Source organism: Erpetoichthys calabaricus, chromosome 5, assembly GCF_900747795.2.
Source record: "Erpetoichthys calabaricus chromosome 5, fErpCal1.3, whole genome shotgun sequence".
NCBI lineage: Eukaryota > Metazoa > Chordata > Cladistia > Polypteriformes > Polypteridae > Erpetoichthys > Erpetoichthys calabaricus.
This window is the reverse complement of record NC_041398.2, coordinates 414108-440606: the sequence shown is the minus strand read 5'-3', so window position 1 is coordinate 440606 and position 26499 is coordinate 414108. Positions and strand designations below refer to the sequence as shown.

General features: G+C 44.4%; 1 protein-coding gene across 1 annotated transcript in view; it reads right to left on the bottom strand.

The window, feature by feature from the left end:
- The window catches only part of LOC114651549 (tripartite motif-containing protein 16-like), a 451159-nt gene that overhangs the window by 417830 nt on the left and 6830 nt on the right, over nt 1-26499 (bottom strand). Inside the window, exons 3-6 of the mRNA XM_028801350.2 lie at nt 23829-24062; nt 20855-21014; nt 16941-17012; nt 11269-11640 (exon numbers count right to left, since the gene is read on the bottom strand). Coding sequence (XP_028657183.2) covers nt 11269-11640; nt 16941-17012; nt 20855-21014; nt 23829-24062 — 838 coding nt within the window. The remainder of the gene's footprint in view (nt 1-11268; nt 11641-16940; nt 17013-20854; nt 21015-23828; nt 24063-26499) is intronic.

Genomic DNA, 26499 nt, shown 5'->3' with positions numbered 1-26499 from the left:
CTAACAGTGGTCTCGACTCACCAAAGTCCAGGCAAGTCCATACATACTGCTCTCAGAAATCTTTTCAAGGCTAATTACAGCCATAGAAATGGATTGGAGTAGTCGGCAAGATTGAAATCCTATTGATGACATACAAGTGGAGCACATTCAGTGCAGATCACTGGCGATGACTTAACTGACATCTGTAAAACCAAAACAAACACTTTAGAGCCAATTGAGATGTCACTAAAGGTGTGCAGGTCATGCAAGATCATCAGGACACACGAACAAGGATGGCACACTGAAGGATACAAATCAGTCAACAGAATACAAGATGGCAGCAAAACAAACACCAAGTCATGGGTGTTGTGCACAAGTGTAACAGATCAGGTCGGGTTGGGGAGACTGCACTGGTACAGCACGTTGTCGCACCCGCCACAAAACGAAACAGCTTGGGGTCCTGGTTGGAAGCCCCCCAGGCAGACACACGGTCCAGTCCCACCCTCCAGGAATGACCCTCTATCTGCCTCAGCCAGGTGTTACGTGGGCGTCCCCTTGGCCTGGTCCATCATAAATAAGGTACATTAGGTAATGGTGCAAGGCTCTGTCACCCTTTAATACGGTAACATTTTATAGGCGGTAAACAGAAACGCAGTTCACGGCGCACTATTTAACTGTGGTGGCAATGGCAACATATGTTATAATGAAAAACTGGAGGAGCTCGCCCAAGTGACTGTACACAGCCAGTCCAGATAACGGTGACATGTTAGCCCATTAATCCATCCATTATCCAACCCATTATATCCTAACTACAGGGTATGGGGGTCTGCTGGAGTATATCCCAGTCAACACAGGGCGCAAGGCAGGAAACAAACCTGGGCAGGGCGCCAGCCCACCGCAGGACACACACACACCAAGCACAATTTAGAATCGCCAATGCACCTAACCTGCATGTCTTTGGACTTAGAACTACAGACTGGGATATCCTGCAGGGATCACATAGTGAGAACATTGAGGAGGTTGTTGACTGCACTACTGACTACATCAACTTCTGTATGGACATTGTAGTTCCAGTAAGATCAGTACGCTGCTATGCTAACAACAAGCCACGGATTACAAGTGACATCAAGGGCCTTTTGAACCAGAAGAAAAGGGCTTTTAAAGGTGGTGATGAGCATGAGCTTAAGCACGTGCAGAAGGAACTCCGAGTCCAGCTCAGGGTGGCGAAGGAGCAGTACAGGAGAAAGCTGGAGCAGAAGTTGCAGAATAACAGCATGAAGGAAGTGTGGGATGGGATGAAGATCATCACTGGCTGCAGCTCGAAGCGCGGTACCACCATTGAGAGAGACGTGGAGAGAGCAAACCAAATGAACAACTTCTTTAACAGGTTTGACCACCCTAACCCACTCTCACTCTCACCTCGGAGTACTGCACCCTCCACACATCCTTCTGCTGATACCAGCATAGGAGAGACATCCCCACCCATAATTACAACAGCGCAGGTGAGCAGAGAGCTGAGGATACTTCGTGGCAGCAAAGCAGCGGGTCCCGATGGAGTATCGCCACGACTGCTGAAGGTCTGTGCATTGGAGCTGGGGGGTCCTCTACAGCGCATCTTCAACATGAGCCTGAAACAGGGGAGAGTCCCGAGGCTTTGGAAAACATCTTGCATCACCCCAGTCCCAAAGGTATCACATCCTAGTGAGCTGAATGACTTCCGGCCTGTTGCTCTGACGTCACACGTGATGAAGACTATGGAGAGGCTGCTGCTTCACCACCTGAGGCCACAGGTTCAACACGCCCTTGACCCTCTGCAGTTCACATACCAGGAGAAGGTGGGAGCGGAGGACGGCATCATCTACATGCTACACCGATCCCTCTCCCACTTGGACAGAGGCAGTGGTGCTGTAAGAATTATGTTTCTAGACTTCTCTAGCGCCTTCAACACAATCCAACCTCTGCTCCTTAGGGACAAGCTGACAGAGATGGAAGTTGATTCATACCTAGTGGCATGGATCGTGGACTACCTTAAAGACAGACCTCAGTATGTGCGTCTTGGGAACTTCAGGTGTGACATTGTGGTCAGCAACACAGGAGCGCCACAGGGGACTGTACTTTCTCTGGTCCTGTTCAGCCAATATACATCGGACTTCCAATACAACTCGGAAACCTGCCATGTGCAAAAGTTCGCTGTCGACACTGCTATCGTGGGCTGCATCAGGAATGGGCAAGAGGAGGAGTATAGGGACCTAATCAAGGACTTTGTTAAATGGTGCGACTCAAACCACCTACACCTGAACACCAGCAAAACCAAGGAGCTGGTGGTGGATTTTAGGAGGCCCAGACCCCTTATGGACCCCATGATCATCAGCGGTGACTGTGTGCAGAGGGTGCAGACCTATAAATATCTTGGAGTGCAACTGGATGATAAATTAGACTGGACTGCCAATACTGATGCGCTGTGCAAGAAAGGACAGAGCCGGTTATACTTCCTTAGAAGGCTGGGGTCCTTCAACATCTGCAATAAGATGCTGCAGATGTTCTATCAGACGGTTGTGGCGAGCGCCCTCTTCTACGCAGTGGTGTGCTGGGGAGGCAGCATAAAGATGAGGGACGCCTCACGCCTGGACAAACTGGTGAGGAAGGCAGGCTCTATTGTTGGCATGGAGCTGGACAGTTTAACATCTGTGGCAGGGCGCTGAGCAGACTCCTGTCAGTCATGGAGAATCCACTGCATCCACTGAACAGGATCATCTCCAGACAGAGGAGCAGCTTTAGCAACAGACTGCTGTCACCATCCTGCTCCACTGACAGACTGAGGAGATCGTTCCTCCCCCAAACTATGCGACTCTTCAATTCCACCCATGGGGGTAAATGTTAACATTATACAAAGTTATTGTCTGTTTTTACCTGCATTTTTATTACTCTTTAATTTAATATTGTTTATTGTATCAGTATGCTGCTGCTGGAGTATGTGAATTTCCCCTTGGGATTAATAAAGTATCTATCTATCTATGGGAGGAAACCCACACAGACACGGGGAGAACATGCAAACTCCACGCAGGGAGGACCTGGGAAGCAAACCCGGGTCTCCTTACTATGAGGCGGCAGCACTACCCACTGCGCCACCTGACATGTTAGCCCAAGATATAAAAATGCATACGTTCCAGAAGCAGGAATTCTTGTGCAAATATCCATCTACCACCCATATTGACCCTGCCGATGTATCCAGCTGTGGTCTATACCTTGCTTTCCTCTAAAGACAAGCAGTATCTGTGCTGAACAGTAGGTGTCACTGCTCCCTTCAGAGGATGTCATCGCTGCACTCACTAATATAAGACACCGGTCCTTTTCAAGGGTGCATTTCAATTATAAGAGTCATGCCCAAGCTTCTTTGGTGATTTAAAAAATCTTCTGCCCCCAGCTGAGATCTTTGACTTGTGTCTGGGCTTTCCTGTTCACAAACGGCAGACACAAATCTTTAAAGCCCGTCTTGCTTCCTTTCCATTTTTGATCCCACCCGAGGCTCTTCTATCCGTGTCCAGCGCATTGCCCTGCCAGTAGTTTGAGTCTCGGCTTCCTCCTCAGGCACATATGCAGGTGGTCATCGATGACCCTGGGACGTCACTTTGTTTTAATGATGTTCATAGTGGAGAAGGCCGACTCCGACATGGTTGGGTGTGTAGTCCTACCTTAGCTAGACAGTCTCACAAACTAGCAGGATCAGTTACTCCAAAAGGCTCTCCTAGTGCAACGTCTGCCTGCAGATCAATCATTTCTCTCTGTAGAGATCCAGCATGTATCCACCTGAGGGTCTGCGTCACCTCCTTGGAATTGCTCTGACATCTCTAATGAAGAATGGATTGTGGATGAGCAGGAGGGGCCGCTGTCCAAGGCTGAAGCTGTCAAGCCATTTACTGAAGTTTCTAATCGGTTTATTTATGGAGTCAACATTAGGAGAAGCGTCTCTCTGTCCATGAATGTGTTCCTTCCCCTTGGTGAAATGTGCACACTCTCCTTGAAGATCTTTCTGGAACAATTCTGGTTTCCTCTAAAAGGGGTGGACAGCTGTCATTAAATCACAAACAGCTTTAAATTGGCTTCTTTAAGGTGTTATGTGATGTCTCTCGGAAAAAGCAATCCTAACACGTGTGCTCTCATCTTGAATAAGAAGTGAAAACTGTTCAACCTTCTGACTCTTGAGGTTCACTACGAAAGCTGCTGTCTCCTTTCAAATGGACCAAAAGCATCCCAACACACTTCCTTTACTCAGCCATCTTAAGTTGTCGTGCAGTAGGAGGCCGTGTGCCTTTGACTCAACTTCTCTAGGAATTCTCTCAGCAGATGAAGTTGATGACGTCAGGATACCCCGAGGTAATGGATGAGTTTTATTATTTCAAACACCTTTCCTGACAGAATGGCGTGCTGGACGATCCGATGAATGATGCAGTGGTAAGCCATAAGGTCAGGGTTGTCCTCTTTCATCCGTGTCACAGCTCCTCTTTCCTTTCTTAGCATGGCTGGGGCTTCATCTCTGATCACTGAGACCTGTGGAACTTTTAGGTTAGGGTTAGAAACCCACAACGAAAGACGAGATGAAGCGCGCTGTGGCATTACAAATAGAGATGCGACAGAACTGGTGATATAACTTCAGGGAGCATTGGTCCAAACGTGTTTTGTCCCCTGGTGGCTTAGGTACGTGCTGCTGCAAAGTTTTATTCACTTCTGTAATAAACAGAAGCAAATCCCATGGGGTGAGCCAGGCTATAATGCCATACATAAAGTTCATAAAGTTTCAGAAGATGAAAAGAGGTGACAATACGGTTTTCATGCAGGCAGAAAACTTGGTGGCAGTGGCATGGCATGATGGCAAATGGGTGACTTGTCTCTCTACAGTACACACTAACAATATATGTTAGAAAGTGCAGCAACAGACAATTGTAAAATAGGCACCAAAGCAACACGTATTGTAAGGAGTGCAATGTGGCAATGACTGAAATTGGCTGCTTTGAGCGAGATCAGACTTGGCTGTGTAAAATGTATGTGATATGTATGTGAAATCAGAGAGTATGCAGGCTCATACAACATGCAAGACAGTAACATTTGTCAAAAGGAAATATTTTTTGTTGATTTGATATCTTAAACAATTGCTTTGTGTTCTTTTTTAAAAAATGTTAGTTTTTGGAAAAATATTCAGCCCTGGGAGAAAAGAAACAAAAAAAAATTAGCCCTAAAAGAGTTAAAGAATGTAAGTTTGCATCTGGCTGATTTCAGGCCTTTTTAAACCTAAAAGTTCTCTTTCATGTCAGATAACTTGACAAAGAAATTGAAAGTACAAAGCAGCTTCACCAGGTCTTCCTAATCTGCGGTTCACAGATTTCAGAGGCCCAAGGCACTCATTCTGTGCCCCTCACCCCATGTCCGTCTGTCTGTCCAAATAGTGGACTGATCTTGTTGATATTGGGTCTACTTTTTTAAGTTTATTTGTCTGAAAAGTTCAGTTTACATTCAGATTGAGTAAACGGAGTGCGCTGTACAAGTTGCCGAATTATGAAAAACATTGGCCAATTTACGAATGCATTTGTCTAACAACAGAGAAACATCGCATGTCACCTCCATTAGGGAGTCATTGACTTGTTCACTTTACTTTAACAGGTTATGTCAGCTTGTATGCTTTGTATATTTTCTTCTCCTTTTCAATCTAATAGCTGATCCTGAAGGACAAACAGATCCCCAGTACAGGTTGATAAAATGAGTGCCGCACCACAATCAAAATTCTCTGGTTGTTCAATTATTTTGTACAAATCTGTTTTTGTGTCACTGCATAAATTAAATCAATTTCACTATTCGTTTTGTCACACATGTGCGACTAGGAAGGAGCTGAGTGGACCAAGTGGAGGTAATTACCCGCCAGGCCAGGGGGGTGGCGGGGTGCACTAAATCTTCCTTTGTTATCTCTGCAGTCCAAATATGGGAAGACCTGCCTGATTAAAACCACTTCTGGTTTCCGGCGCCCAGACTGACATCACTTCCGCTTTCCGGCTTATAAAGCCGCCATCTTTTCAAAACCTCATCAGTTCAGTCTTGGAACTCAACCAAAGCACATCATTCTTGTTTTCTATACCCTTTTATCTATATCCTTTTTTCTATATCCTTCCTGACAGACCACACACAAAGGATTAGGGTGGGCCCTCACATCTCCTCGGCCATCAGCATCAGCACCGGCTCTCCTCAGGGGTGTGTGCTGAGCCCCCTGCTCTCCATGCTGTACACACACGACTGCGCCCCCGCCCACCACAGCAACACCATCGTCAAATCTGCAGACGACACCACTGTGGTGGGGCTCATCTCTGGGGAGGATAAATCCGCCTACAGGGACGATGTGGAGCGGCTGACAGCGTGGTGCACTGACAACAACCTGCTCCTGAACACAAGTAAGACCAAGGAGCTCGTTGTGGACTTCAGGAAAAATAAAACGGACATCAAACCATTCAACATCGGAGGGGACTGTGTGGAGAGGGTGTCAGACTTCCGCTTCCTGGGAGTCCACATCATGGAAGACCTGTCCTGGGGTGGGTGAAGAAGGCTCAGCAGAGACTTGATTTCCTGAGAGTCCTTAGGAGAAATAACATCCCCCAAAAACTGCTGGTGTCCTTCTATCGCTGCTCTATCGAGAGTATCCTGTGCTACTGCCTCTACGTGGGGTTTACCAGAGCAGAGGAAGACACTTCAGCAGATCGTAAAGATGGCCCAGCAGATCATCAGCTGTTGTTTATCCTCTCTGGATGAACTGCACAGCTCTCGCTGCTTCAGGAAAGTAGAAGACATCTTAAAAGACTCAGTGAGAACATGTGACAACATGTGAGATGAGTTATCCTGTCATGACGCTTTGTCCATTTCTTGGCCGTGGTGCACACTATTTATTAAGTTCTACTTCATCACCATCGTCACTCGAGGTTTCGCTCAATTCCCTTTGTCCCTTCTCCATCCCCTTCTCCTCCTTCTCCCTTTCTATGGACAGCTAGCTACCTTGTTTTCCTGTCATTTTAAACAAATTGGCGTCTTTGATTGTGCTCTTCATGTAATCAGTCACACTGTCTGTCCTCCTCCCCATGTGTGCTGTTCTCCTACGTTAGGACAGGGAAACGTAAAGTAGGTTACACCCTGAAAGGTCTGAAGCCCACCGCCAATGAAAGGAGAAGGAAGAGCTCATGGAAAACAATAAAGAAGAGAGAGAGGAGTCATCATGCAGTTTTAGTAAGAGACTAACGTGAGTGCAATGTGGGTGGTGCTATAGAATCGCTCAAATAAAAAGCACTGCACGGCACAGAGAGGCAAAAAGAGAGGAGCGCTGAAGACTTGTCAAAGAAAGCTGAAGAAAAGAAAGACGCCAGCCGTGCCAGTGAGCCATCTCAGTAACAGCTGGTGGTATACAGGACTACTATAAGATAAAAAATGAAAGGCTGGAGAGGAAAGAAACAGAAGGAGGATTGAGACTGCCATCTAAATGAATTGCCACACCACAGAACACTGAGCTTTTGGGGGGCTTGATATAGAGATTGCTACGCAATGAAGGTGTCCTAGCACAAGAGTGCCACCAAAGATGCTGTCTTCAAAACTGTGAGAAGAGACAGTGAGGATTTAAGACTGGCAGGCAGCACTGTGAGGGCGATATCTGGATGAGAGAAGAGAGACACCCTGCCATCCTGATGAAGAAGATATTGTGGTAGTAAAGATTTTATATATATATATATATATATATATATATATATATATATATATATATATATATATATACACTTAACATACTGTTTATACACTATGTGGACAAAAGCATTGGGACTCACCTCTGAATTATCGAATTCTTGATTCAATCAGAGCCATTGCCACAGGTGTACAACATCAAGCACCCAGCCATGCAGTCTCCATCCATCCATCCATTACCCAACCCGCTATATCCTAACTACAGGTTGACGGGGTCTGCTGGAGCCAATCCCAGTCAACACAGGGCGCAAAGCAGGAGACAAACCCCGGGCAGGGCGCCAACCCACCGCAGGGCACACACACACATACCAAGCACACACTAGGGACAATTTAGGATCGCCAATGCACCTAACCTGCATGTCTTTGGACTGTGGGAGGAAACCCATGCAGACACGGGGAGAACATGCAAACTCCACGCAGGGAGGACCCGAGAAGTGAACCTGGGTCTTGTAACTGCGAGGCAGCAGCACTACCCACTGCGCCACCATGCCACCTGCAGTCTCCATTTACAAACATTTGTGAAACTAAATGGGTCGTTCTGAAGAGCTCAGTGACTTCAAGTGTGACACTGTGATAGGATGCCACCTGTGCAATAAGACAGTTCATGGAATTTCATCCCTGTTGGATATTCCATGGTGAACTGTAAGTGGAATTATTGGAAAGTGGAAGCGTTTAGGAACAACTGCAACTCGGCCACAAAGCAGAAGACCACATAAAGTCAGAGAGTGCAGTCAATGACTGCTAAGGTACCCGGTGCGTAAATGTCGCCAACGCTCTGCTGATTCCATCGCTGAAGAGTCCCAAACTTTCACTGGCATTAATGTAAGCACACAATCTGTGCAGTGGGAGGTTCATTTAATCGGTTTCCATGGCCAAGCAGCTACATGCAAGCCTCACATCACCGAGTCCAGTGCCAAGCGTCAGATGGAGTGGTGTAAAGCACAACGCCACTGGACTGTGGAATCGTGTTCTATGGAGTGAGGAACCACACTTCTCTGTTTGGCGGACAGTCTGGGTGTGGCGGATGCCGGGAAAAAGTTACCTGCCTCACTGAATTGTGCCAACTGTGAAGTTCGGTGGAAGAGGGCTAAATAATGAATGGATGTCATCATATCTGACCAGGCGATTGAAGTGGCCCCCCACTCTCAATGTAAAATGCTTTGAGTGTCTAGAAAATTGCTATATAAATGTAATTATTAATATTATGACATCTTTAAATAGGGGCCTTCAAAAAGTAGTGTCAAAGAAATAAGCATCCAAATGTCAGAACACAAATAAAACAAGCACAGAGTAATGCATAACATCCTGTACGGACAGAAAACAGAGGTCAGAGTTCAAAAAAGGTAGTCAGCAGCAGGACACCGGAGGCAGTCGCACAAAGTGAGAAATCTGGTGGTCCTGGGGATCCGGGACCACCCTAATTAAGACTTTTCTGCCCTGAAACACTGAACCTTAAAAGTGGAGGGTCCCTCGCTATGCATTTTAAAGACACATTATGATGGAATAAACAACTCAGCAGTCATTACTGGGTTGGGCAGGTAGGCAGTGTTGAGGGAGGGCTTCACTGGATGGGTGGGACATGATGTTTGAGTGGCAGCAGACTGGGTGGGGCTAGACACTTGATTGGCAGCCGACTAGGCATGGGGAATAATCGTATCCTTTAAAATGTCTGAAGAGTAGAAGGACAGAGATGTTCACACCAAACACATGTATCTCACAGCTGCAGTATTAGTGTCTGTCCTGCCTCAGTGACCTCGAGTGTGTCAGGGCACAGCAGAAAGTGACTGCCATTGGTGATCTCATGACACCTAAAGTATTCACTTTTAAGGAATGCCCTCCTTTTGTCTTCTGTGCTCCTCACCAACTAGAGCAACAGCACTGGCCTGTGGCAGGTTGGCAGGTTGGCAGCTTGGCTCACACCGAGTGCTGAATGCTCAGGTCTTTAGGATGACCACCATATGGTGCCTTCAGAAAGTACTCAGACCCTTCACTTTTTTCACATCTGCCATGTTACAGTATTAAGCTAAAGCTGTTTAATTTCAATTTATCCTTCATCAAGAAACACTCGGCACCCTAGGATGACAAATCAAACACAGGCATTTAGAAATTTTTGCAAATGTATTAATGAATACTTTCTAGATGAACTGTATGGACTCATTCTTTGAATCAATGCACCCCTGTCTCATCGCGACTGAGTTTAGAATAGTCAGAACCGAGGATAAGGAGAGTCGCCGAGGCTAGGGTCAGGCCAAGATATGTAGGAGTCAAGACTCTAAAGAGTCTGAGCAAGCAGAAGAGATGATAGCACTGCTGATGAAAAGCGAGTAGAGAAAGAAAAACAACAAGAAAATGTCCAAAATGACAGACTCATAAGACGGACCGAGTTGAGACATTTAGAATGCGACACATCAAGGACAGGGTGGGGACCTGAGATAACCACAGTGATGCACCTCGATAACGCGATCCTGTGCGTGGTTCAATAGAGGACATGAATAGAGTTCTAGCATCAGTGATTAAGATTTCTGCGAGTGAAGAACAGAACCAGTCGAGATGAACAGATGGCAATGGACATCAGCAGGTGGCCTTCAGGTAGCACCTTGAGGGGTCATTAGGACTGGACAGGTGTGTCGTTCAGATGTCAAAACAATGTCAGCCAATTAGTGTGATGAGGACCACAGCACCTTATGTGGAATCGATTATTGGCGACTGAGAATGTGCCCAGTGTGGTCATTGACTTTAGAATGAGATTCTGGCCAAAATGTGTCACTTGCCCACTTTGCTGGTTAACATTTCTATTTCATATTTGACCAACATCCAACATGCAGCTGTGATGTGGACCTGAATGACCAGACAAACCAGTAGTTTTATGAGCTCAGGCAGCAGAAACTGAAGAAACAGCAGAGGAGAAATAACAGGAGAGAGAGAAGGGTTTAGGTCAGCAGTGAAGAGCTCATCTGTATAATGGCCAAGTGCCTAAAGAATCAGACGACAGCAATACGATTCCTGATCACAGGACAACCAACACGGTGTGCGAAGTGAAAGAAGAGAGAATCAGACAGGAAGAGCCAAACTCCGTTTTTTACTTATTTAAGTCGTGTTACAGTACAACAGCATAGCCCCATGAGCAGCACACCCACTTGACTCATTCAGTTTCTCCAGGTTATTCATGTCACCCTTTATCCCTCTAACATTCTCCCATATCACCCTCACCCCTAACTCTTTTTTCACTTTTATCTCGCCTTTTTAACTCAGCAGGCTCTATGAAGCTTAACGCCACCCCGCCACCATGTGAAATTCATTTGAAACCAAACTACAAACTCAAAGAGCATCTACACTTACTGGTAGGGGTCACTGGTTAGTATTCAGATGGCATCAGCTGACAGAGTGATACAGTGGAATTACAACTAAGCCAAAACCCTGGATAGAGGGGCTCAGTGAAGGAGGTGTTGAACCTGTGCAGGAGGGTCATTGTGGGAGACATGCTATAAAATGACAGAGAGCCAGCAGACCAGTCCAGATACACACCTATTCTGGGACTGTAGGGGGCGCTGATTGCAGTCTCTTTGTCATTGTGATATACCATGTATCGGTGTTCAGACCACCACAAACTCCAGGACATGTCATTGTTTCCAAGGCTGCACTTTTTGCCCCTTCCTTTCCTGCCCAGTCCTTTATATGTGACTCCTATCCCCATCAAGTATCCATTCCACTCCACCTCCCAGTAACAGCAAGTCCCAGTCAGAGCCTCTCTGCACAGAACTTGGGTCCAGTAGTCAAATCTGTCAGGATGATCAGGATATCCTGCCTCTGTCCTCATACATGTCACCTTCTTGTTCTTTTCAGACAGATGGAGAAGTTTGTGTGCCGTGTTCATGTCCAGTGTGAGTGGACAGAAGTCTGAAAAGAGAGAAAAGAAAACGAATGAGGAAATCTGGGAGTGTGTAATGGGACTGGGGGCGGAGCACAACACAGACAATTAACAAGAACCAATCAGGAGCTGCGCTGACGAGACACTAATAGTAAAGAACTCATCTGATTGGACAGAATCTGTAGGGATTTAAAAGCAAATAACACACAAATGACAAACAATGAAGTGATGGACAGGCAAGCTGGACATTTGTAAGTAGTCTGGAAATACAAAAAATACCATGAGGTCACCATTGAGGTCCGAGATGTAATGGACTGGGCAGACTTTTAGAGAATGGTATGATTGTGACGAATTGTCATAATACTTGTGACTGACAGCTCGTTGATTTACTGGCCAGCAAACAAGACAGCCATTAAGTGCTGAGAGATGTGCAGCTCATGAAGAAAATTGTCATGGAGTGCAATAAAGGAGACGATTCAATCAGCAGAAATAGAAATATTCAAAAAGAATAAGAAGTGTGAAGAAGAGGAACTGAACTGGCAAATGATGGCTGAGGGCTTGGAGCCTCACAGATTTTGAATTCAGTTTTCATCTTTCTCAAGTGTACTTGATCTCCTCGTGTCCTTTGGTGTTTAAAATAATAAGTTTAGTTGTTTGGAGCTTCACCTCATCCTGATAACCTTCATCGTCTTGTATTTTTTCCTGTTGTGTTATATTTCCTTACTCCCTTTATTGTGTTGTCACGTCATCGGCGTGAGCCTCTCCCAGTATCTGTTGTGTTACTGTGAGAGGACGTAAGCACGCTGCTATTCTCTGAAGAGTAGAATTAATGAAATGATTTTAAATTGCTTGAGTTATGTGACAGTAATTGTAATCTGATTTTTGTAGTATACAGTTGTTGTTTTGAATGTTTTTCTATTCATTTCGGTTATGTGTTAATGTGAGCGTTCAACGACCTTTCCACGTGTTTTTTTTGTTAATAGGATGAATCACAGAGCTTGAATAGTCACTTTTTATGTTCTCTGTTTTAATATTTTAAGTCTGTTATTTATTTTTTATTTGTATATTGAGCTGTGTGTGGATATGTATGTTGTTGCAATTTTGATCCCAGTATTCGTTGTGTTACTGTGAGAAGAGGAGGAATCACAGAGCTTGAAAACTCACTTTTTATGTTCTCTGTTTTAATATTTCAGACTATTAATTAAAAAAGAAAACATCAAGAACTAAAGGGTGCTTGTATTACACCTCCATGGTGGTTTGTACGGCACATTGCATATCACAACGCAGAAGCTTTGAGGGTTAATCGAATCCAAAGGCCAGGACGCAGCAGTAGGGCGCATGCAGAGGAGACCAGTTACAGTAGCATTTTAAAGATGGAGTGGCTTGGGCTTTGAGTGTGCAGGTGAACGCTGGTGGAAAGCTGTGCAGCAGCGGAGTGTTTGATTCTGAAAATTAGTCAAATGGTAAGTCACGTGCAAGTGCAATGCACACAGCCATGACACTCCATGGATCATTAAGTCAAGAGCCTTCCCTCACAAGCAATCAAACAGGCCTGACTAAGAGAGAGAAGAAAAACAAAATGATTGAGACTGAGACTAGACAAGAAAAGAAGCATGAGAGGAGAAGAGACCGAGATTCGGGTGATCGACCAAGTGCAGAGGAGAAGACATGAAGCAGTTGGGTTGACCTGTGACGGAGCTCCAGGGGCAGGTCACTCGGGTAGGGCACTAGGAGCAGGAGAGGCTGTGGGATCTAAGGATTATCTTACAGATGTCTTCAGATGGTGGTGGGATGGTGGAGACAGGTTGATTCTGAGCATCCCAGTTGAGGTGGATGGGATGAAAACCAGAAAGGGTGAACTGCGTTTGTCGGCATCTCAGCCCTGTTGAGGGAACCCAGAGGATCGAGAAGAAAGTGAAAGAAATGCCCTGAAGGTCGGAGATAAAGACCTCCATGCTGACTGTGCTTTATTCCTGGTTTTTAATCAAAGTTATGGACCTTTATTTAATTTTTAACTCTACTTCCACTAGTTTTTATGGATTAGTTATTTGAAAAATTGAGGTTGAATTATTTGGTGACTCTAAACTGGCCTTCTGTGATTGAGGGTGTATGCACCCCACATTTTAGCACAATGCAGTCTGCTATCTTGAACTGGATGAAACTGGTTGGACATGTTAACGTTGTGCTAAGAATTATTTGATGGTGATCTGCTGATCTGAATGAATCCAAAAATTGCTGATCACCCAGTCACTGACTGAATTTAATTGAAAAGCATCAGTCGTTAAACATGCTGGAGATTCAATTACTCTGAATGTGAGTTACAAGTCGCCATATTACACATTTTAGATGATGCTCTATGTGTACAGGCATGAGCACCAGAGGGTCACCTTCCAGGTTCACCTAAAGTAAGTAGCAGGGTGCTGTCATTGACTGTCTTGTGTCCTTCTCGCCTCACAGCCACCCCACGTGGGCACTCTGCGCTCCTTGAGAGTGGCACCTCATTTCTGTGTTGACCCGACTACTGTGCGGATCCAATGCCAGAAATGCTCTTGTTGACGACCCGGAGAGTGGACTTCCTTATTAATAAGAGGCACATTGAAGTGCATGTTTTGCATTTATTTTCTGCTTTTGTTCAAATTAAACTACCGTATATATTTGAGTATAAGTCGGGTCTCAAAACCCGAAAAATCGATCATAAAATCAGACCCTGACTTATGTGCCTGTTCAAAAATACGACACATTTTTTTTTACATCTTCTTGTCTCCTCCAGTCTCACATCAGTTTCTCAGACACATTGAATTTTGTTGCAGCAGCGCAGTTACTAATTTCTTTCGCTACTTTTAATTTAAAACCAGCTTCATATTTTCTTCTGATCGAACGCTCCATCATAGATAAAGTTATATGAGGGTGTGAGATACAAAAAACACAAAACAGTGCAAGCGTCGCTTCGTAATAGTTGGGGTATTAAATACTGTGTGCTCACGTAGGCACAATAGAGAGAAATAAAAAGGCCGTGTGCTCCGTGGTGACCCTCTCAAGTGGGCGGGCGTTAGCATATCGTAATCTCTTGGACCAATAGCGTGAGTTTTCTGCTTTCGACTTACACGACCGACATTGTAAAATACTGGAAATTATATGGTAAAATCACGGGAGAACTTAAACACAAGTATATACGGTATGTATTTTTAGACCCTGAGCATCTAACTTTGCCCTGCACCTTCACTCACCCTGCTACAATGTAAACGTTAGCGGCCCTCGATGTTATAACTTTTATTTGAGCTGCATTCATTGTATAAAATGTGTCATATTTATCCATCTCTCTATTATAAAATAAATCTTGGGATGAGATGAGACTTTTTCCTGCGATGTGACATGATCTTTTGAAGAGAGAGACAAAGAGACATTTTCACGTCCCGCGAGACGGTCAAGTCATGTCATACTTACAACCTTTGGAAGCAAGTCCCGTGATACACATGCAGAGCAGGTTAGAGATAATAGAAGTAGGAAAATTCGAAAGTCTCAAAAAAATGAGAGTAAAGATTGCATTAGCGCAAACAGAAAATATTACTCGTTGAAATAACGGAACAGTGTAAAGAGACTGAATAGTGTTTGAGGATGAGACAAGGCAATGAGACAAAAGGCTTTTAAACGTTCGAAGCGCTGCACGAAATGCAGATCACGGTGCACAGCAGGAGCAGCAAGCCAGCAGCTGATCGAGCAAAGAGGAGGTAAAAAAACAACTGTATTTGGTATCCATTGTATCGCCATTTAAGAGGGGGTTTGGAGGAGCGACCGCGCCTCCTTGGGGTGCGTTCAACCCCCCCTCTTTACAACGTCACGTAGCACTGGTAGGGGGAGGGGAGGGATTGGCTAGCGAATCGAGCAGGGGACAAAGTACCCCCAGTTTTTATTAATTTAATGAAATGGGCAAAGTAAAAATGAATGCATAAAGGTGAAACTGAAAGACAGAAAGAGAAAATACAAAGAAAATTGGGCCAAACGTCAAAAGGACTTGGGTGGCCGAGTGGCCGAGGACTTCTGTGAGCACAAAATGAACAGAAGATGATAGACTGCTGCATAAACAACACAAATAAGGACGTTAAAAATTAAATACAATTAATTCACAGTGAACAATCGCCGCCATATTTATGTGTAAAGATGCTTGACATGACAAGCGTGACCACATGATCGGGTCATGTGACCCAGAACAACGCATTGTGAAAACATATGAAAATGAGGTCAGTAAAATACGAAATACAATTTATATACTGAGGGATAATCTGAATGAACAATTGCCGCCATATTTATGTGTAAAGATGCTTGACGTGACCACACAGTCATGTGACCAGGAACAAGGCATTGCATAAACATTGAAAGAAAGGTTGGTTAAAAATTAAAATGTAAAGCAAGTTTAAGAATTCGATTTTACATGTGATAAAAAATAAATAAATAAATAAATGCAAAAATGTCACATTACACAGGGAGACCTGGCGTGGTTGGCAGGATTTCATTGTTTGTTTTCGTGATCAGTGAACATGTAGGAGATTCAGACCCAACAGACTGCATTGGTGTTTCCCTATCCGCAATCTCTCTTTTCCCAGGATGGACCAGTCACAGGACCCCCACCATTTGAAGCTCATGAAGGGCACAGCACTCACACTTCTCTTTCTGCTGATTACACCTTCATTAGAACATCAGAACACTCTGGATGAGGACAGGCCATTCAGCCCCACAGAGCTCGCCAGTCCACTTAATTCCTCTAAAATAACATCAAGTGGAGTTTTGAAAGTCCCCAATGTCTTACTGTCTACCACACTACTTGGTCGCTTATTTCAAGTGTCTATCGTTCTTTGTGTAAAGAGAAACTTCCTAATGTTTTGTGCATAAATTACCCTTAACAAGTTTCCAACTGTGTCCCCGTGTTCTTGATGAACTCATTTTAAAATAACAGTCTTGATCCACTGGACTAATTCCCTTCATAATTTTAAACACGTCACTCAGGTCACCTCTTAATCTCCTTTTCCTTAAACTGTAAAGGCTCAGCTCTTTTAATCTTTCCTCATAATTCATCCCCTGTAGCCCTGAATCAGCCCAGTTGCTCTTCTCTGGACCTTCTCTAGTGCTGCTATGTCCTTTTTGTAGCCTGGAGACCCAAACTGCAGATCCTCCTGTGACTTGTACTCCACACATCAAGGTGCTATATAACCTGACATTCTGTTAGCCTTCTTAATGACTTCTGGCTTCTTTCATGTCATAAGCCTGTCCTGGGATATTCAAGGAGAAATGATTTCTATTCTGATGATCTACTCAATAAAAAGCACAAACTCACATTGTAAAAACGCCTCTCTGCCTTTAAGTTCAGGTGGCTGTAGGGTGAAAGTTGGAGCTTCACAATCTGAACCTAAAAAGAGAAAAGAGAACAACAGAAACCTTTAAAATGGCCTAATTAATAACTGAGGGTGGTGAAACTAAAACACAAAATGGCCTAAAGAAGTGATAAGCAGCTTCTAGACTGTACATACAAACAGAATGTTCAATTTGAATTGATACGCTTTATTAATCCCTGAAGGGAAATTGTCTTTTCACGTGACCTTTGGGGTTCATTGTGCAGGGTCAGCCATTGAACAGCACCCACCCCCAGATCAATTTACAGGTTATGGGGGTCCCCTCTGGCAGTAATGGGACTAGAACCAGCAACCTCCCAGATACCATCGCCTCTGAGCCACCACTCCACAAACAGAGTATAAGGGACGAATATTAAAAATATGTTTATGGTGTAATGTTTGGAATGTGGGTTCAAAATTCTGGATGCTATGTGCACATCTGTGTTGTATCTGCTGTTTATGTCAACTGACAACGTGTCTGTAAATCATAAAGTTCTTTTGATTTGGTTCCTCTTTTCCTTCAAAAGAAAAACTGCAGCTGTCCATGGAATGTTACATCTGAACACAAACGGGGTGAACTGTGGGGATAAAGTGACGCAATCGAAGAGACAGCCAGGCTGGACACAGCGACGCACACAAATCACTCGCCGTTGATCAAACACGCTCAGCGCCGGCCTTATTCGGTTTGGCTTCTCCTCGGCTCTTCCTTTTTTTTGCTCCAACAGACCACAAGACCTCAGGCCCCCTAACTGGTCTCTCTATTATATAAATGGAGGTGCGGAGGGACAGCTTGTGATGGTGACATTTCACCGAGTCTAAGGACTTCCCAAAGGTGTCCTTCACAAATAAACACACGTGCAGGCAGGAAAAAAAAATATTTATAGGACAAAAAAATGAGCTATATAAAAAAAAAAAAAAACTAAATAAGCCTTTTAATGTGAAAGCGGAAAAAAAAAAGGAGAAAGTGGCCTCAAAAAAACAAAAAGAGCAAACTGGAACAGCGCAAAAAAATATAAGAAGAAGAGGAAAAGAAAAAAATCAGGAGCCTCTGGATGGGTTAGGAGTTTCGATCTTCTGCTGCCAACTGCTGAGACACCCAGCTGTACCTGACACTCACACTGGCAGGTGGGCAGAGCTCTCTCTAATCTCTCTCTCTCTCTCTCTCTCACTCACTCACTCACTCACTCTCTCGCTCTCTCTCGCTTCCCCCTCTCTTTCTCTCACTTTCTCACTCTCATTCTCTCTGTCACTCTTTCTCTCTTTCTCTCTCTCTCTTTCTCATTCTCTCTCTCACTCACTTGCTCTCTCTGTCTCTCTCTCTCTTTCGTTTACTCACTTGCTCTCTCTTTCTTTCTCTCTCTCTTGCTCTCTCTTTTTCCCATTCTCTCTATCACTCACTCTCTCTCTCTTCCCCTCTCTCTTTCTCTCTCTCTTGCTCTCTCTTTCTCTCTCTCTCACTCTCTCTCTCACTCTCTTCCCCTCTCTCTCTCTCGCTCACTCTCTCTCTTCCCCTCTCTCTCTCTCTCTCTCTCACTCTCTCTCTCTTTTTCTCTCTCTCTCTCTCTCTCTCTCTCTCTCTCTCTCTCTCTCTCTCTCTCTCTCTTTCTCTCTCTCTCTCTCTCTCTCACTCTCTCTCTCACTCACTCTCTCTCTCTTCCCCCCTCTCTCTCTCTCTCACTCTCTCTCTCTTCCCCTCTCTCTCTCTCTCTCATTCTCTCTCTCTTCCCCTCTCTCTTTCTCTCTCTCTCACACTTTCTTTCTTTCTCTCTCTCTCTTTCTTTCTTTCTCTCTCTTTCTTTCTCTCTCTCACTCACTCACTCGCTCCCTGCTATTCTGCCTTTATCATGCAGGAGTCTGCCCTTAGGCGTGATGATTAACTCTGATAATATTGTTTTGATTATTTCATGTGACTTTAATATATTTTCTTGGCACTGAATTCAAAAAGTTAATTTGGCATTCAAACAACCGTAGATCTAAAAAAAGAAGAATGGCGGAGCGTGTCATTTTCTGCATGCTGAGTCCACGTGATTTAAGTGACGTTCAGGCCCACCCGGCTGTAGCCCTCCCTCATCTTCGCTGATCCTCAGCCTCCCTCCAGTCCTCACTGAGCATTGTTCACACCGCGTCTCCTTACTTGCTTTGTGTGCCCCCTTTGTTTCTAAACGGCTCCTAAGTGGTCACTGCCATGTAAAATACGCATCTTAGATCTGTGGTAAGGTGGGCCGTGAGGTCTGTGAGGTCAGTAAGAACGAGTCGAGCGTTTGCACAATGAGGCAGAAAAGAAGCTGAAATGTGTTGAAGAGCCAGCGCTGCCCCTAAAGGGGCACAAATTCCCTAAATGATCGAGAATAACAACGATTACTGCAGCAATGTCATTGTGTTAGGCATTAGAAGTAACGACAAACAGTAAAGCAGCTCCCTCCAAGGCGATCTTCTTGAGTTCCATCCTGACTTGCGCACTGCGATTAAAGAGAAGCAGTTGGCTCAGCGAGACACGGGACACCACAGCAGGAGACAAACGGCCAAGCAGGGACATTTCAGGCTTGCTGTCCCCCTTTAAATGAGATCTCTGCATTTTAACAACACTGAGGACCATCCATGATGCACTCCAGCCGCAGTGCGGCTACTAGCGTCACACCTCCAAGCTGCGATGGCAAGTAGGACAACAACTCGTCCTTCATATGAAAGGTTGGCGGGGCTTTGGTGGTCATTAAAGTTTAGAAATGTTAACAATCAGAAGTGTTAGGAGCGAGGAGTACAAACTATTTTCTAGTTTCAAGTTGTTTCATTTGAGTCATTCTAGCAGTACATGGTGGGAAGAGATTGACGACACCGAAGAGCAACCAAATCGTGTCCATCTACCATCAGAGGTCATAAGTCAGAAGAGCTGGGCTTGGATGGAAATGTGTTGCCTAGTTTAGTTGGAAAAGAAAAGACCCTCTTCAATTATGGTGGAGACCATTTTTCTTTAACAGTCATAATGTCCTAACGTATTGGTCCCGTCACTGATTATGGGGTGATAGGAAGGCCTGGCGTCAAATCAGGAGCAGCCAGTCATTTGATCTCAACAAACCAAACCAGACCAACATCCTAAGGGTTCTAACACTGACCTCCAGTTTTCATATTTGGTCTGTAAAAAGCTCTTCAATATCAGTGGGACAGATTTGTCCAAGCAGGCAACGACACAAATAAAACACGCAAGTCCAGCTGAAGAACGCAGAAGTCATCTGATGAAGTGCAATGGACACACCAGGAGCAGGAGACTTTGTGATCATGGAAAACGCCAGCACTGGGATGGGGAGGACGTTTGTGTGGTGTGTGTGCGTGGGTGGAGGTTGTCAGAGACAGCAGTGAGGAAGGAGTTTTCTCAGAGGAAGGCAGGAGAAGGTCCTAAAATGGACACCACACACTTACCAGGCCCTACTAAATGTAACTTGAGAGAACTGTGGGTGTTGAGGTTTCTAGAAGCTCATTCAGGGCTCATGATATTCCAAAGCACTGACATCAATCTGTCTTCACTGGTCTCAAATTAACAACCCCAGTTTGGCCAGTTTAAAACAAATCTTGGCTTCTTATTATTTCATCAAAAAAGAGAAGCAAATGCAATTAATCACCATGTCAAATAAAAAAGAGTTTTTGAGAGCGTATACTAAAAAGGTTTAAGGAGTGTAATATGTCCCTTAAAGAGTCAAGAGCTCCAAGTGTGACATCACTCAGCTTGTTACTGTGAAAGGCGCTATATATATAATATAAAATCCTTAACAGTTAAAACTGATAGATAAATATCCATACACTCCCAGTTTCCTCTTATTGTCTCTCTGGTCCTTCTAATGGACTTTAACAGCAGACACAACTCTACCTGACGGAGTCCTTGTCATGATGTCCCACTGGCTGATCTTCTCCAGACTCTTCTTCAGACAGCACAGCTCCTTTTGCAGGTACTCGGAAGAGAAATCAGCGGTGGCCGTGAACCTCAGCGAGTGCCCGTCATCAGGTAGGACACAGAGAGACGAGAAAGTCTGCATCAGGAGAGAAGAGGGGACGAGAAGAAATAAAAAGTTAGGGATTTGTGTGGTTGAACAATAATTTGGGTTTAGATGTGGTGTTCACCTTCCATTAATTCATTAGTTACTCCTGGGATAGTGTTTCAGTACGGTGGAGCCTAAGATGTCGTCAACCTTGACCTTCAGTGAACTTTCCACACAGGACTCTGTGACAGGCGAGTCATCATTCTGTAGATAAGGGGACTGAGGGTACACTTGGCAGGTGGGTGTAGCATTAACTCAGCAAAGAAAATGAGGCATTGGGCTGAGAGGTGAAGTGAATTAAATTCAACATAAGGACTTACACACACAGAAAGGAAGAAAGTCATTTAAAATAATTATGGAAAAGGAAATTCTCCAGCTAGAAAGTGGAACTTGTGAGAAAGACTTGTGTGCCTTGGTGTACTCATCATCATTCTCAAGTAGACAGAGTGGAGAACGCTAATGAAATGCTAAGGTGTACACCAGTCAGCCACAACATTAAAACCACTTACTTAATATTGTGGAGGGTCCCCTCTTCAAGCCATTGAGGCATAGACACCACACGATCTCTGAAGGTGCCCTGTGGTATCTGCACCAAGATGTTAATAGCAGATCCTTTAAGTCCTGTAAGTGGCAAGGTGGACCTGTTTGTCCAGCACATCTCACAGATGCTTGATAGAACTGAGATCTGAGAAATGTGGAGGCCAAGGCAACACCTTGAACTCTTTGTCATGTTCCTCAAACCATTCCTGAACAATTTTTGGAGTGTGGCAGGGTGCATTATTCTGGTGAAAGAGGCCACTGCCATCAGGGAATACCGTTGCCGTGGTATGTGCCAAAATAAATCCACCTGAATGCCAAGAACCATGGTTTCCCAGCATACCATTGCCCAGAGCATCACACTGCCTCTGCTAGCTTGCCTTCTTCTCATAGTGCATCCTGTTGCCATGTTATTTAACAGGTAAACGATACATATTCACCCGACTGTCCATATGATAAAAAAGTGATTTGTCAGACCAGAACACTCTCCGTCATGCCATAGTCCCAACTGTAGGCAGTTTCGATGGTAGACAGGGGTCAGAATGGGCACGCTGACCAGTCTGTGGCTATACAACAAGCTGCGATGCACTGTGTGTTGTTTCTCTCATGGCCAGCATTACGTTTTTTGAGCAAATTATAGAGCTACAGCAGATCTTCTGTGGGATTGAACCAGACAGGCTAGCCTTCACTCCCCACACTCATCAATGAGACTTAGATGCCCATGACCCGGTCACTGGTTCACTGCTTGTCCATCCTTGGACCACTTTTGGTAGGTAAGAACGCCCCTCAAGATCTGCTGTTTTGGAGATGCTCTGACCCAGTCGTCTGTCCATCACAATTTGGCCATTGTCATGACATTACCTTCATGAACTGAATGTTCACTTGCTACCTAATACGTCCCACCCTCTGACAGGTGGCATTGTAACAAGATAATTCTCATTATTCACTGAACCTGTTGGGGTGTTAATGCTGTGGTTGATCCGTGTATAGTGGCCATGATATGTACAGTAGAAATGTAGAAATGTGTGCACAATTGTGAGTCCACATCAGGAATCTTGTGTGCAGCTTTCATCGCCCTATCAGAGAAATCAGAGTGGACTTTGGGGTTTGAGTAATGAGAAAATGCTGAAGGGTTTGAGTCTCATCAGTTTAAAGACAGAGACATGAGGGAGTAAACCATTAATAAAGTCATAATAATGAAAACACATTTGATTGATATGGCGCCGTCCCCATGCTCAAGGAGCTTTAATAAAGTAGATCAAATCGAAATGACAGAAGTGTATGAAGATGTGAAGGGGGGCGGTGTCACCTTATATTACATGTTCATTCATTCATTCATTCATTTTCCACCACTTATGTGAGACAGGATTGCGGAAGAAGCAGACTTAACAGTGATGCCCATATGTCCCTTTCCCCAGCTACACTTGCTAACTCATATTGTGGAAAACCAAGGCATTCCCAGGACACCTGGAAGATATAACCCACCCAATGAGCTCCGGGTCCTCCCCTGGGTCCCCTCCCAGCTTTCATTCCCATAAAACGTACACAGAGAATCATCCTGGAAGCTTCCTTATTAGATGCCCGAACCACCTCATTTGGCTCCACTCAACACTGAGGGTCAGTGGCTCTACTCCAGTTCTCTCCCACATATTTCTGCTCCTCATCCTACCTCTAAGGAAGAGCCCAGGCACCCTGCGAAGAAAGCCAATTTTGGCTGCTTGTACCCACTATCTCATTTTTTTGCTCATTACCCAAAGCTCATGACCATAGATGAGGGCAGGGAGGTAGATCGACTGATAAATCAAGAGCTTTTCCTTCTGGCTCAGCTTCTTTTTCACCACTTAGAACTGGTATAGTGACAACATAACTGCTCTCACCACCTCAATCCATCTGTTGATCTCACTACATCCCTTTTCTTCTAACTTGTGAACAAGACCCCAAGATAGTTAGAAGTTCTCAACTTGAGGCAATGACTCACCTTCCACTTAAAGAGGACAGTCCACCTTTTCCTATATTAGATGTCACCTAAATTGGAATTGGTCAGACATAAATTTCATAAATCTATGGACTCATGGAACAAGCTACTCCTTGTTGAACATGAAAGCAGAAATCTGGAGTCTTTTGCGTATCTTTCAAATATTAGGCAAATATGACAAGATTATATCTGTTAGGAGAAAAGGTTTGTTCATGTCATGTTGTAAAAACTCCTCAGATCTTTTAAATTTCCCCCTAAATGTTCTCAAGTTCCCCACAAAGTGTTGCTCTAACCTGCAGGAAGTGGATGTGGTCCTTGGTCTCTGAAAGCCCCTTCAGCTCAGCGTCTCTTCTTTTCAGCTCTTTGATCTCCTTCTCCAGTTGCTCCATGACTCCTTCAGCTTTCTCTATTTCTCTCTTCTCTTGTTCTCTGATCTTCTCTTTCAGTTTCTTGTGGGCTTCCTCAATGCAGCGAATCAAATCAGCGAAGCTCTTGTCATTTTCATCTACTTGTCTTCCCAAAGAGATCTGATAGGATAAAGACAGTGAATTGACTCACCTAGGAAGAATCACCACAAGACACAAAATTTAGAAGACAGTTTAGATGGGGTCTTATTTTGGCCAGAGTGGTACTTTCCTCAGACTGAAGGGTAAAATAATGAAAGGGCACAGCAGACTGTCTACCATGTAAGATATTCCCCAGCATGCTGGATGGCAGCATCTCTCTTTCATTTGGGCATCATCAGGAATCTACTGTGAACAACTCCTATGATATCTGTGGAGTTTGCCTGACCCACAAATGCCTCGCATATGCCACATCTGGTTTAACAACAGCTTTTCTTCCACAGCTGGGTGAGACTGACTTGGGATTGGAGCTGGGCAATGCTTGCCTGGAGCGAAGGAGGAGAATGGAAGAAGAAGAAGAGGAAGCACTGGTATTGTGAAGAAAGATCTATGTGTTGGAAGTTGATTGTGCAAAAATAAAAGAATCCATAAAGTTCTGAGATTTGTGTGAAATCGTTGTGTTCTGGTTTTCCTAATGTCTGTCACAATGTCAACCCTATGAGAGGGACATATGAAACATGAGTATCTAGAGGATTGTCAGAGTTCATGAGCTCTTTGTTCATTTATTGTCCCTCGTCTTTTTCCACTTTTAAAGCACAGAGCTGTTACTCTTTATTTCCATGATTGATGTGTTTGCATTTAATTTATGCACTTCTTGATATTGTTGATAACTTGGTGTCATTTTCAGAGATGTGTGTGCAGCCCAAAGTGTCTTGGGAGGAGACACCAGACCAGAAGTGACAAGTGGGTCTCAGTCAAACATCGGTCTTAGGTAAGAAGTGTAGGGTCATCAACTACAGAGCTAGAGGTGTCCAGAGATTTTGAGGACCTTGCAGAACTGGATGGTGACTCTAATAACTTTGAGATAGTAGGTAAGAATGAGGAGCCTCCAAAGAAGCAAATAGTGAGAGTCAGGGGCTCAGTATTAGGAGAATAAGCTGGTCATCTCAAAAGTGCTTCTTAAACGGGCTTTCTCTACCGTCAATAGGACACAGAATACATTACATTCATGATATTACAGCTCGCTGAACAAATTAAATACTAAAATGAATATCTGATATCCTTTTCATGATGAAGTGAATTAAAGCACGTATTACACATGGGGGAACAGTGGTGCATTGGTAGCGATGAGCTGGCTCCCCGTCCAGAGATTGTTCCTAGCTCAATGAAATAATTTATTGCAGCAGTACTGTCTCTTTCAAACATACCAACACCCAATTCCTGTCCTTCATTTTCTTTCTATACATAACCAATCGCCTCACAATAAGCTCTTTAATAAATTTAGACCTTATGTAAGCGCTTAGAATGGCAATTCTTCTAAACTTTTATGGAACATTGAAATATCTTTGTAGTACATGTTTAATTATTCTGTCCATCTATCCTTCCAGTGTCACTCCAGCCCCAATCAGCATACAGCGAGAGGCAGGAACAATCCCTGAACGGAGTGCCAGCTCATCGCTACCACTGTCCACCATGTCCTCACATGTTTAATTATTAATTCTTTCAGGGCGGATGTTGACTTCTGTTGAAATTCAGGGGTAGAGGACGGTAATCAGCTGTAAACTTTCACAAAACTCACCATTACATTTTAGTTCAACTCTCTTCGCTAGAAGGAAAGTTAGCTTCATTGAATTGACCTTGATTCCTTGCACGTGTATGAGTAGCAAAGAGCAAATAACCTCTAAAATGGCATCAACATCTGACGAGAGAACAAAGTGAATGCGTAAAGCAAAATACTACGTGGATGACGTTTTGCATATTATCACTGAATCAGACTCTGATTTTGATGCAAGTGATTTGGAGATGGAAAGCAAAAACGAAAGTGCGGTACTAGCATCAGCTGATCGGTCCCAAGCTGATTGTGGTGCTGGACACGTTCGTATAGCTGATGCACCTACAGCAACGTTTGCCTGGGAGGAACGCCACTTACAATGACAAGGGGTACAAACTAGATTGTGTCGCACTGTAACTGTCACCACTGCCCACCTTTCGTGCAAAGACAGCCAGGCAACCAACGCGCGTGCATTTCTGCTGGCCATCAAGCCAACCCCATACAACTTCTGCTGCCTGAGACGCCATTCAGGTGCCGACAGCAGCCACAGCACACAGCAACAGACATTTTATGTAGATTTATGTAGGAAACCATTGCTTTGCGTGCCTTTTTTTGGAAAAAATATTCAGCCCTCAAAGAGTTAACTTCTTCTTCTTCTTTCGGCTACTCCCGTTAGGGGTTGCCACAGTGGATCATCTTCTTCCATATCTTTCTGTCCTCGTCATCTTGTTCTGTTACACCCATCACCTTCATGTCCTCCCTCACCACATCCATAAACCTTCTCTTAGGCCTTCCTCTTCTCCTCTTACCTGGCAGCTCTATCCTTAGCATCCTTCTCCCAGTATACCC